Source organism: Crinia signifera, chromosome 3, assembly GCF_055691185.1.
Source record: "Crinia signifera chromosome 3, ASM5569118v1, whole genome shotgun sequence".
Taxonomy (NCBI): Eukaryota; Metazoa; Chordata; class Amphibia; order Anura; family Myobatrachidae; genus Crinia; species Crinia signifera.
The window spans coordinates 205204631-205218549 of NC_139219.1; the positions used below are offsets into that span (position 1 = coordinate 205204631).

General features: G+C 42.7%; 1 protein-coding gene across 19 annotated transcripts in view; it reads left to right on the plus strand.

Annotated features, from left to right (window-relative positions):
* Positions 1-13919, plus strand: part of DST (dystonin) — a 522642-nt gene that overhangs the window by 446665 nt on the left and 62058 nt on the right. For all 19 annotated transcript variants that reach the window (XM_083177288.1, XM_083177291.1, XM_083177290.1 and 16 more), the window contains 4 exons: positions 1983-2224; positions 4567-4773; positions 12999-13118; positions 13214-13321. In XM_083177288.1, coding sequence (XP_083033414.1) covers positions 1983-2224; positions 4567-4773; positions 12999-13118; positions 13214-13321 — 677 coding nt within the window. The remainder of the gene's footprint in view (positions 1-1982; positions 2225-4566; positions 4774-12998; positions 13119-13213; positions 13322-13919) is intronic.

Consider the following 13919-nt stretch of genomic DNA (forward strand, 5'->3'; position numbering starts at 1 on the left):
GACTTTGAAATGGTTCAGTCCCGGTGCAACCCTGCATTTTGGTCCATTCAGCAAACCGGGAATATTGCCGGTTCGCTGATATCATGCTGGGCAGAGTGGCGGAGCATCATCGGTCATGGGGGAGGAGGCAGCGCTTACAGCTGGTGTTGCTCCAAGCACTGCCTCCTCCTATGTGTGAACGGGAAATGGGTCGCTCGACCCGATTAACCCGTACACATCGCAAAGCAACACAGCAACGAACCGTTACTAACGCTTTTTTACCAGTTCGTATTGCTGTGTTGCTAAAGGTTTGCTGGACCTGGCAACCCATTTCACATTGCACCAATTACTGGGTCGAACCAGCAAGAAACCGGCATGAACCTGGTAATTAGGCGCAATGTAAAAGGGGTATAAGGCACACACCTTTTTGCTGATCAGGGGAAGGGAACCTGTTATAATAATCATTTTTACGTGTGATTTAATATTGTTCAGCAAGAAACGTCATCCCGCGCAGTCTCTGTGCAAGTTCTCTCTGCAGTGTTCTGTGTCAGGTGTGTTGAGCAGAAGGGGAAAAAAACATCTGTGCATAAATAAAGATTAGTCAAACATTTCAAGTTGTTCTGATTTTTCCAAGAACATTAAACCAAAGGTTGTTAAGTGTATACATTTTAATGCTAACATTGTAACTGGAATGAAATCACCTCCTGTAGTCATGGCTGTGTAATGCATTTACTATTCTGGGATGATGATGAACCTGACATGGAATTTGTCTGCCCGCAGCGAGGCACCGTACTGATTACATGTGCTACTATAACAGCACATATACTATGTGGGTTATTCTGGTTGATTCGCAAGGCTTGGAATTTGCAGCCTTGCGAGTCCACCAAACCCCGCCTTGAGAATGATGACACCATTGACACAAACAGCCATTCGTAGCCTGCGGTGGAACACCCACATCATTCAATGGTCACCGACCAACCTTAGATGTACGTGGGCATTCTGAAGGAAGTGGGCGGGCAGCTGACTTCGGGTGATGTCAGCTACCCACACATGGTGCCCACGTCACCAGATGATTTCTGGGCTTTCCCATAGGTGAGTCCTCCGGCCTGCCGGGGGTTTGGAGGTTAGATTGCCAGAGGGAAGGTTCGGGTTTGGTAGGGGGAGGTTAGATTGCTGGAGGGAAGGTTAGGGTTTGGTGGGGAAAGTTAGATTGCTGAAGGTAAGGTTAGGGTTTGGTGGGGAAGGTTAGTTTGCTGGATGGAAGGTTAGGGTAAGGCACTAGGTGAAGGATTAGGCTACAGGAGGGGAGAGTTAAGGTTAGGTACTATGGGGAGGGTTTGTACACTTGAGTAGATGATTAGCGAGTGGCACTACGGGGAGGATATGGCTATGAGGGGATACTTAGGGTGTGGCATTAGGTGGAGCATTACCTTATGAGAGGGGAGGTTATGGTTTAACACTAGGGATGGTAGTTAGGCGCTAGGGGGAGGGATAGGCTACTGTAGGAGATGGTTAGGGTTTGGAACTGGGGGGGGGGGTTAGGCATACACTGTACTGCAGAACCACTGGATCCAGAAGATTCCACTGGAGCTACCACACCAGAAAAGTCATTACTAGCCCTCCAGGGACGTTTTGTTGACATCCTAATCATATGGACATTTCATTAGTGTCAATCTGTTGACAGAATGTTGAACTGGTCAATGTGGTTGACATTATGAATATACCAAAGTATACTACACCCTGTCATTGTAAATAATTTATTTGTATTGGAAATGCCTCAATGTATAGTCCTTCATAATATGTAGTCTACTATGGCTGATAACAAATATTGTTCATCTCAACCTGATAATGTCAAGGGTAGAAAACTTCTTAAATGACCAGTAATGTGCTGTCCTGAGGAGCTTTAAATCAAGAGCATTAGCAAATCAAAGCGTTAGTTTTTAGAAGCGCTGTACATAGTTCGGTTATTAAGCAGTTTGGTTGTTATTCTCATTTTTAAATAGGCGATGAAGTTGTCATTATTCAGGAAAAGTTGGATGGAATCAAATCAAGGTACTCTGACATCACAAAACTAAGTTCCAATGTGTCTAAAGTATTAGAACAGGCCTTAAACCTTGCTACACAGCTCCATTCAACTCACGAAGAACTGGGCAGGTGGTTGGACAAAGTGGAAGTAGAGCTGAAGAACTATGAGATGCAGGACCATAAAGCAGAGGAGCTAAACACTATACAAGGAAGAAAAAAGGTACAACATTCAATGTTTGGTTTAAACTACTGTAGGAATAGACTGGTTTGCATTTTCCTTTTGTTTTGTGTGTTCCTTAAATTTTTAATGAACAAATAATAGAAATTCATTATTTAGCATTTAAGACACTAATTCAAAACAATAAGGGGTTACACACACTTTCTGAAACTATGATGAAGTCGGATGCTTATGCTGAGTGTCAGGGGTCGCCATGTGCTGCACTTACCCCTCTGGGTCTCAACCCTCCCCCGCTGCCCGGCGGGTCCTGCGTCAACGCTTACTTGTCCAGGTCCTGTGACAGCCTTACTCCACTGCTCTCCGCTGCCTGGCTGGTCCGGCTACAGCTCTTTCCGGCTCTCAGCAGCAGCTTCCTGTTACTGATGGCAGCATTCCTGTGATTCCTGGCCATCTTGCTGTAGCAGCCAATATCTTCTTCCCTGGATTTCAATAGCCAATCAGCAGTGCCCAGGTACTTTAAATCCCAGCACTGATCCCGGCAAGATGCTAGTACAATGCTCTTTACTCCTGAATATGCTGCAGCACCATGAGCTCCCTTAATCTTTTGGATTTATCCCTGCGTCGTTCTTTCGGATCAAGTTAAACTTCAGCTCCGGTCCAATCTCTGGTCATTTTTCCCAATCAAGTTATATTATTTCTTCAGCTCCAGTCCAGTCTCTGGCCATTCTTCTGGATCAAGTTATAACCTTCCCTCAAGTCTTCCTGTTTAAAATCCGAGTCTTCTGGTCCTGGTTTACTACTCTAGTCCATTAATTCTATCCGGCTTCCGCTTAGTTTCCCGTAGTGAGTGGGCCCAGATGGAAGTTCATAACACATTGCGTGGTTCCTGGTGAAGACCACCTGGTGTGTTAGACTCGGCTTCTCCACTTTGGGTCTAGTCAAACCACTTCACTACCAGTTCTAGCTGCATGCTCTGGAATTAGTTACAATCTCCAGTTTTGTAGTCTTTTAGCTCTCTACAGCCCCAGCCAGATCCACAACAAATCACCTTTTTGACACAGAGTACATACCACAATGATAAATAGTTTGTTCAAGCAGTAAATTATATATCGGTATCAGGTTGGCGTGTACACCTGAATGACATTTACAGATATATTGCGTATGGCCCTGCTGCCCAGCTGATGCCAATATTGATGGCAAATATATTGACCGATCGCCCGTACACATGCTTCAGGGACATAATAGTTGTGCAACTGCTCGCCCGGTTGTGCTATGCGGCCAGTCATATTGAACAGCCTATTGATAAGTGCGTATGTTTACCTATCGCTCAGATGTGTGCTAAACCTTACATTTAATTTACTTGGATTGGATTGGATATGATGTCATACACATGTGATTGGGGCTGATTTCACCTGATTTCTCGTCTGATCCGACGGAATCAGGTGAACTTGGGCCCAAATCGCATAATGTATGTGGGGGCCTTTACAGTTCAATCATGCCAGAATGATTAAGGTGATTTACATAACTGACATATTAGCTCTGTAGCCTGGTTATAAATGTTCCTGCATGTGTGCATGATCATTTCACACACCCTGTGATCTGTTGCAGCAGAGCTGGAAATAAAACTCACTACTATTGGTGTAACAAGTACAGTATGATTCAGAAACCACTGTGTTTGAAAGTGACCCACCAGATTACTTATACATTCTCAGTTCCTGGCTGTAAATCTCACCCATTTAAATCTCAGTCTTTATTTACTACGGTGGGAGTTCTATTTAAGATGGGATGTTTCTATGGGCAACCAATCAAAATCTACTTATTGTTTTAGCACCTTCTAGAATCTAGATCAGGGCTGGGCAACACCGGCCCTCCAGATGTTTGTGAACTACACATCCCAGGATGCTTTGCATTAGTTTTGCTATGTGGCCATGCTGAAACTGATGCAAGGCATGCTGGTATGTGTAGTTCATCAACATCTGGAGGGCCGGTGTTGCCCAGCCCTGATCTAGATGATAATAGATAGAATCTGATTTGTTGCCCATAGCAACATCACATCTTCAATAGAACCTCAACATTAGTAAGTTAAACCCCTGGAGTCTCTCTCCCGCTGTATAAGAAGGTTTATGTGTGACCATTGATCCTTATCAAATGCTCATTGTGAGATTTATGAGTTAAGTAATAAACAAGTAAATGCTACATACAGTTTTTATCGCACAAGTTACGCCTTTACTAGGAAATGATTGCTGTGTGCATGTAAATAATCAGTGAGATCATCTTCAATTTATTAAACATAATAATATAACATAGTAAGCCTGAAAAAAGACGTAAGTCCATCGAGTTCAACCTATAATGTGATAACCTTATGCAGTTTTTTTCTTTTGAAGGAACTGCAAGTAGAAGCCAAGAGGAACAAGCCTTTGTTGGACTCCTTGAATGATGTAAGCAGTGCTTTGCTGGAACTGGTGCCTTGGAGAGCTAGAGGAGGACTTGACAGGATGGTAACAGAAGACAATGACCGCTACAGATTAGTAAACGACACCCTTACACAAATGGTGGAAGAGATAGACGCTGCCAGATTGCGATCTCAGCAGGTACACAAGACCCATTGATTTTTTTTTTTAGTGTTACAGCAAAATGGCTGCCTGTGGGCCAGAACAAATCGTTTGAAAACTAATCTTTCCACTTATTTGATATGCCTGGGTGACAAAAGCATAGCTTGAAAAGAAATGTAAGGTTGAGATAATTAGGAGCAGGGGCCCAGCTAATCTGTATATTGTCATAGCCATCTGCTTCGTTGTTCTAAGGCCATCCTAAAATAATATGACTGCTTTAACAGATAAAGAAATGAGATGGATAACCCCTATGCTATACTGCTTTGTATAATTTTCCTTGTGTTTCTAATCCCATACTTATAATACACAACGACATCAATGAAGAAGTGCATAGGTTTAGCATACTGTATCCTATTTATATAATAGGATTAATGAAGTTCTGTGCCTCGGTTTCTTTAATTTATTTATATATTATCCAATAGGAATTATACTTGCATGGCATATCTAATGCGTAGCATACCAAGATAACATGTCCTGCCGGCCTCTAACGCAACGTTTCTGATCAGTACATTTTTAATAATTGGTTTTGCTGTGGTTAGTTTGAAACTGTAAGTATATATGTTTAATTGAGTTATGTTTTTGGAAAGGAAATAGTATATGCCCCACCATAAAAATTAATATCTGTTATCCAACAAAATCAGATGACCAAATCCCAGAATTTATTTTATTTTTGCTGTATAACTGATACACCGCCAGGGGTAAACAGAATGCCCCAATATTACTCTGCTTAATCAGATTCTCTTTGTTATGCTGCCCATAACATCTGATCGCATCAAGTGGTGCCCAGTGCAGCACCCGATGTCGCATGTCATCTGCGATGGACATCGGGTGCTGCGGGGTACTAACTGGCTGGGGACCGGAGCTGTCAGGCAGCAGGACTCAGCAGATGCAGCATACGATTTTGAAATACTGGACGGCCCTCTGATTGGCCGAGGCTGCTGAGACTGAGAGCTCTCTCAGCCAATCAGCGGCCTCACATTCAGGTGGCCACTGATTGGCTGAGAGAGCTCTGTCTCTCAGCGGCCTCAGCCAATCAGAGGACCGTCCAGTTTTTCAAGTTATCTGCTGCCGCCGAGTCCCGCCGCCTGAAGCTCCACCGCTCCAGTCCCCAGCTCCCGCTAAGGTACCGGCTCCCACTCCTCGTCTGCCGGCTCCGGTCCCCATCCCTTCCCTGCTTCCGCTAAGGTACCGGCTCCCACTCCTCGTCCGCTGCCGCCGGCTCTGGTCCCCATCCCTGCCCCGCTTCCCATCCCCACTCCCGCAGCTGATTGCATTCGAGCAGTCGCATGTGGTTAAAAACCACATGCGATTGCTCATGCAAGTCGATAAATATTATGTGCAGCTCATAATATTTATCGATGCGACTTTCGACGGTGTGCCTGCGCATCGCGTCGAATGTCAGCTTAAAAATGCATGCAATCATTCAATTTATCGGCCAGATGTAGCAGAAATAGAATGATTGCATGTAATATCTGACATATGTATGGGCAGCATAAGGTTGGATAATATAGATAGCTGATGACTTATCTATAAGGGGGGATGTGATAGAATTTTCTGGATGGTTTTTAGGGGGCAATCATTTGCACTGCAAAACCAGGTTGATATTATTGTGTAAATAATTGCCACTTTAGGGTATCAATTTCTCTCACTTTGGCCCTTATCCAGATCTGATTGCAGTACAATTTTTTTTTTAAATGGGCAAAACCATGTGCACTGCAGGTGGGGCAGATATAACATGTGCAGAGAGAGTTACATTTGGGTCGGGTGTGTTAAAACTGAAATCTAAATTGCAGTGTAAAAATAATTCAGCCTGCACAGAAACAAAATAACTCACACAAATCTAACTCTCTCTCTGCACATGTTACATCTGCCCCACCTTCAGTGCAAATGGTTTTGCCCATTTTCCAAACACATTTGTACTGCGATCAGATCTGAATAAAGGCCTTTATGATTCTCACACCCTATTACATTTCCCTCTTTATGTATTTGTGTGCTCTTATCAGCTATCTTTAATTCATGGATGACAAGTGATTCTGTTGATTCTGTTTATTACCTGATCAATAAATAACCATTTCTGTGCAGTTTTCACCAAACTGTGCGACCAAACTGTAAAGCGATCCTTTCAGATAGGGTTTTTTTTTTTAAATAACAGGATCTATATTGAGTAGCCTTTAGAACACAACCTAACTTGATACCTCATTGAACCATGGAGTCTGTACTTATGGTCTGCCGCTTGTCTGAAACTAAATTGCAGTTCCTGAAAGACTTCTCATGGATTTAAAATGACTGAATTAGCATAAATTACACTTAATCAGTGCCTCATTGGAGGAAGCATTGGACTATTTAAAGTAAACCCAGCAGCTTCCTGTTTTCCTTTCCTGATTATAGTGCTGAGATTTCAGATTGCTATATGCTGTGAGCTATTAGCTATGTACAGGCTTGTTTACCTGTGTCCATCTTCTGCTTGCAATGACTTTAAGTGTTCCTGATTCATTCCTAGCTACTTTACTATTTCTCTGATACCAGATTCATTATAGATTGTTAATGCAGCATTTGTTTTAAGGAAACCTTCTGCAATTTTCTAGCTCAAAGTCATTGTCCTATTTACATCTCCAAGTGTGATGTAGATCTGTACTAGATACTAGAAAAACAACATATAGGGGGAAATTTAACAAGATGTGAGTTGTATTTTACATGGGATGTTGCTATGGGCAACCAATCAGAAACTACTTCTCATTTCTTTAGCACCTTCCAGAAGATAATAGATAGGTTCTGATTGGTTGCCCATAGCAACATGCCATGTGAAATACAACTCACGTCTTAGTAAATTTCCCCCATAATGTCACAAATCAAAGCTACATGTTCCTAAACTCATTGTAGAAATAAGCAATCTTCTCCCAATTACTTATTTGACAGCAGTGGGGTAACTATAGAGGGTGCAGGGAATGCAAATGCTATGGGCTTGGAGGGCCGAGGACCCAGCAGGCAATCACCTGCATCTTCTATACAGCACTGCCTGCACCCTTTTGAATATTTTTTCTTTAGTTTTTGTTTTTTTATATTTAGTATCATATAATGTGGTGCTGCGCAGAGTTAAATGTCCGGCAGTTCCTATTTGGGAATGAGGTGGGGGCTGGGGTCCATATAGGGCAGGCTTTGTCTAGCGCCTAGAGGATGCCGTAACTGCCTTTCTCCCTTTGCCGGGTGTTCACTGAGATTGTGTTACTAGCGGGCACCCGGCGGCTCCTGCAGGGACATCTGAGTGAGGGCTGTACAAAGCTCCTTACCACTACCCACAACAAGGCAGTGCAGCGGAGAGTCGGATGGCAGCTGTCAGTCATTCAAGTTCACAGTTACCCCTGTGACAAGCTGCCTCCCCACCCACCTTTTGCATGCCTGTTGATCCCCCCTCCCAGCAAGTGACAGCCTGCTTCTTCCCTCTCGCTTGTGTGCATGCCTGCTCCCCCCTGCACGTGACAGCCTGACACCACTTACCTGCATATACCTGTGACCCCCCCTGCCCTTCATACCCTATCTGTTACAGTATGACAGTTTGCACTCTTCCTCCTCTATACTCTTTACACATGTAAGCCTCTACATATTTCGCCCCTCTCTTCCCTTCACACCTCTCTGCATGTTACCCCCCCAACATTCTCTCCTCCTTTCTCTCCCTCTTTCTCGTAAATGCATTCCCACCTATCTTTGTGACGGGCTCCTCTTATATTGTTTTGGTCTCACTTACATTTTCAGAGTTTTTCCAGGGCCACTTCCCAATCTGGCCCTGGATATATGTTTTGTCTGCATATACCCCCTGTCCATCCATTCATCTATGCACCCTTATGGTGCTGTCCGTCCATGCCCCATCATCTATCTGTCCGTCCATCTATCCATCTAATCTCTAATATGGTGCTCTGTCCATCCATGCCCCCTTGTCCAACGGTCTGTCAATTTATGCTCTAATACGGTGCTCTATCTGTCCATGCCCTCCCAAACTGTCTATGCCCATCCGTACTTCCTGTCCCAGCTCCCTCCCCTGTTTCTTCCTGAGACATGCTTTTCTCTTTATTGATCTCTGACACTGTCTTTCTCCCGCAGATAATTTCAGTCTTACTCTCACCCCTATACAGTCTCTGTGTCTCTATCTATCTCCCTGATACCCCCCCTCTCTCTCTCCCCCAGACAGTCTCTCTCTTACTCCCTTCTTTTTCTCTCCCCTCCCACCTGACACTCTCTCACTCCTGCTCCCTCCCCTCCTTTTGTCTGTCTCCCTGATTCCCTCTCTCTCCCCCTTCTCACCCTTTATCTCTTTCTCCCTTACTCTCTGTCTCTCTTTTTCCAGAAAACCTCTCCCTGACCACCCCTCCGCAATACCCTCTTTGTCTCTCACTCGTCTGTCCCCTAAGGGGCATTGTAGGGACAACGGCACAGTGTGTGTGTGTGGGGGGGGGGGGGGGGGCGCTATCAAGATTTTGCTATGGGGCCCAAAAAGTTCTATTTTCACCCCTGTTGGACAGCATGCTCATTTTCAAAATAAAGTAGGTCTACAAAGTCACACTTATAACCAACATCTATATATGTGTGTGTAGATTAAATGCTGTAACTTTTAATAATATGAATTAATGGTGTCCTTCGTTGTTATATACCAACACTCTGTGTTTTGGTGCATGGGCTATTGTTAGCTGTAGGAGTGAGACAGACTGTACCAAAGCTTTGATGTTTGTAAGATGAAAAACATGAAAGAATTTAAAAGTGATGCAGTGTACTACAGGATGTACTCCTCTCTGGAACTACAAACTCTGTTCAGGATACAAACATGTATGTATGTAAATGAAACACAGGACCATCATCTGACAAGTAAACTGTCACAGGAGAGCTTTCATCTCCTATACACTAATTCCCTTATGCACTTTTCTTTATACACAGATATGTTCTCCTATATCTTTGCTGCAGTAAACTGCTTTAAAAAATCTGTCCTAAGCAATTTGATCTATGAAACTTGTATATTGGGCCCAATTCAGACCTGCTTGTTGGGCTGTGCGAGTTTGGAGGCCAGCGAGCAGGTAATGGCCACCCCAGGCTGCCCTGCATGAGTGAAACTCCCCCATGTGCGCGGCTATGAATGCATTTGCAGCCGTGCACACAGGGAGAAGTCCATTTGGATCATTCCCCCTGTTCACAAGCACAGAGTAAGTCTAGGCCGTGGGGAGAATGAGGCTGCTGATGACGTCAGTAGCCCTCCCACCCAACGGCCAAGAAACACCTGCGTTTTCTGGGACACTCCCAGAAAACTCTAGGTTAGCGCCTTCGCTAGTTCAGTTCGTACAGATGGCTCCAGCATACGCACAGCGTACTGTGCATGCGTGTTCGTTTAATAATCGTCAGGGATGCAAATTCGCAGCCCTGCATACAGGTTTGAATCAGGCCTCTGATCAGAGGGCAAATTTGTTCTCAAAGTGAGAAAACCATGTGCATTGAAGGTAGGGCAGATGTAACGTGCAGACAGAGAGTTAGATTTGGGAGAGTTATTTTGTTTCTGTGCAGGGTAAATACTGGCTGCTTTATTTTTACACTGCCATTTAGATTTTAGTTTGAACACACCCCACCCAAATCTAACTCTCTCTGCACATGTTACATTTGCCCCAGCTGCAGTGCACATGGCTTTGTGCCTATTGCGAACAAATTTGCCGTGCGATCAGGTCTGAATTAGGCCCCTTGTGTGTGACTGAGTCTCTAAATCTGGACACAAAGTGCTACAATGTAAAAGCCGCAGCTTTTCTCCAATACACGTTCCATTCTGTACAGTACGAGTGTCATATATCCAATAAATGAGTCCTTGTGCCCTCTCATCCCATAGCGACTAAGATGCATTTCCGACATAACACATACCTGACATTAGCAGAGTTGCACGGTATGCGACCAATGTTATATCTACAGTATAAGCAGGGTTTTAAGTGCCATAGAATTTATTACTACTTGACAACTTTTTTGAACTGTGACAGCAAGGTAAATCACATCTTTAAAACCACAAACCACCCACTTCACTGGGTGGAAGTGAGTGGATCTGGGAGGGGTGCTCCCCAAATTTCTAGTATGCATGCTGCACTGTATAAGAAACTGTTAATAGATAAATAAATAATAGCTTGCTATGTGAGTAATTAATGTGTCCCTTGTGACACACCAATCATATTGTGGTATGCCTGGTCATTTACCATGTGTGATCAAAGGGATTCATTTCTGCAGCTATTCATTTATTTCATTTACTCACCTGGTAAATGATCCTGCTATTGGGCATTAACACCTGCGGGTACTCTTACTAAAGCTTCTAAAAATGAAAAGAGGTGAATCATATTCTATCATATCAATTATATCAATTTCTAGGATGGAATAGTGAAATGGTAGAATATAATTGATTGCTACAATATGGGTGTCATCATCTCTTTTCATTTTTAGAAGATTTAGTAAATTTACCCCCTTCAGACCTATTTTTTTTTACATACTAATTAATTAGTCCTGGGGGATTAATTTACCCATTATAAATGACCACGGCGAATTGAATCCACCTTGTAGTTGTAATACATTATTGCATCTTAAACAGCAGTTGTGATGCCGAGCAGGGAGCTCGTACATCATTGTCTTGTTATTACCCAGTCTTGTTTTTCTTACACATTGTAAAGGGCATTAAAGGTACCCAGTTAATTGCCACCAAATCAGTCGTAAGTTCCCAAGTCTCGAGAACAGTGAGGGAGTAAAGGCTATGGAAACGTGTTGCTAAAAATACCATTCATGTCTGTTAAGCTGGCCATACACTAGTGCGATTTGGCCACTTTTCACCCGATTCCGGCGAATCAGGCAGAGAAATTGGGTAAAAAGTGTCCAAATCCCATGTGTTTAAAATCTAAACAGATGCAAACAGGATCACTGTAGGACAGTGGTTCCCAAACTGTGCGCCTAGGCTCCCTGGGGTGCCTCGGGACACTTGCAGGGGTGCCTCGGGTTGGTCGTCCAGGACCAATTCAAATTATTTATGATCAATTATTCTGGACAAAACCAGTGCTGGTGGCTGCCAATCATAAAATGTGTACAGTCAGAACCAAATCCTGCCCTTTACCACATAACTGAACCTAAGAAGCACATATAAACACAATCTACTTAATTTGATATATATTTTTGGGGGTCTAGGGGTGCCGTGGAAAAATTCTGATACTCTAGGGTGCCGTGATTAGAAAAAGATTGGGAACCCCTGCTGTAGGAGATCAGACCTGCTGCGCGTCTGATCTCCAACTCGGACAGCCTCCTGGCAACACGGAATGCAATATTGTATGCAAGAGGACATCATACAATATATCATATGTGATCCTGTGGCTCAAGGGGCATCGCATGCGACTTCTCCCCTCAGAAAAGTCACATATTGTATGGGGGCCTAACAAGACATAATGAATTGTTATGTGTTGGCAGATGAGTGAGTCATAGAGAATACCATTGTATTATCATTTTCTGTTGACTATAATTTATCTAATATTTGTAAAGCTTAATCCTAATAAAAATAATTCTTCATGGCAATTTGGGATAAAAGGTTGGGCTTTGCTTTTCCTTTGTCCTTGCTGCCATATTTATAGAAACTACTTGTTCACACCTCAAGTTAGCAACATTTTTTTTTTACTTTGTAACATTTTCCCTTGGTACTTCTCTCTCACAATAATTATAAACTCAGTAAAATATTACTGAACAACTGAAATACAATTCTGATTTAGTGGTCTTTTATAGACCTAAAATACAGAATAGTTTCGTTCTACCTTTAAGTTTAAACTGAAATCTTTTATTCTAGAGTGTTTAAGCAGAAATAGTGCTAGAGCTACAGTACTGCTGACTAGAATGTGGACTTTTTATCTCAAAATGTCTTCCTCTGATATCTACTGTTGCGCTTTAGTACCTTTTAGTTCATATGAAGTCTTTGTCTAAAGCACTCCATTTTTTAATATGGGTATGTAAATAAATGCTATACAAGTTATAAAAAGAGATCTAGTTATTTCTAGTGTGTTTACAATTGCAGATAGTGTTTAAGCATCAGACGCATTTTGAACTTGTTTTTTTTATACATCTGGCATTATGACAAATTAGCTCTTTTAATGAAATCTGTTATTTATAGTTATGCAGAAAGTCTTACTGCAGCTTTATATCATGTCATTGCATTTATATTGTTTCAGTTTGAGCAAGCTGTTGGTGCCGAGCATACATGGATTGAAGGTACTAAAAATAAAATAATGGCTCTTGGTCTCATCAGACTTGAGCAAGACCAGACCATGGCTCAGCTACAAGTCCAGAAGGTAATTAAATGTGTGCACGACTGCTATCTACAGACTGATGTGAAATTGTTTTATAGAACTGTCCAGGACTGATAAGAGATGTATTCTATTTACAGGGATTTGCAATGGAAATTTTAAGACACAAAGACACAATAGATGAACTGGTCACATCAGGAGATGAAATAATGAGTTCTTTCAGCGAGGAAGAAAAACAAACCATAGCGGTATGTTTAGTTTATATTGAATATATATATTATTGGTGCATATTATTACAGATCTGAAACTTCAAACAGGGAATCTTATTGCATCGGTGAAGAGCAGAGGACTCTGGTGTGGACAGACCTGTACCACTGGGCCTCTTCCTAATATAGCTATAGGGGACCAGTGATTGAGTGTTGTGCCCCTTCCCGTTCAAGACATCCTTTTTAAAAAATTTGTTGATTCTCAATATTGCTCAATACCAAGGAAGGAATTACATTTCTGTGGATAATTGATCCCCGGAGAGCAATTCAACTGCCGCCATTATCGGGAATTTGGTTTCACCTGCCCAGAGGCGATCACAAAAACGCATGGATCCAGGAACTTATCCCAAATCTTTATTTTGCCGGGAAAACATTTACTGCTGCTAATTCAATTAGCCCCCAAATGTCTATCTGAAATTGCAGATAACAACAAACACTGTTACTATAGATAGGACATAAGGGCAGGTATTCAATGCCGGTGGTAAAATGCGGTAAAGTTGGTAAAATGCGAGGGAATTTCTTTTATTTCTGCAGCTGTTTGCCAAAAAAGGGGTGGGCGCTGACATCATGTGACGTCAAC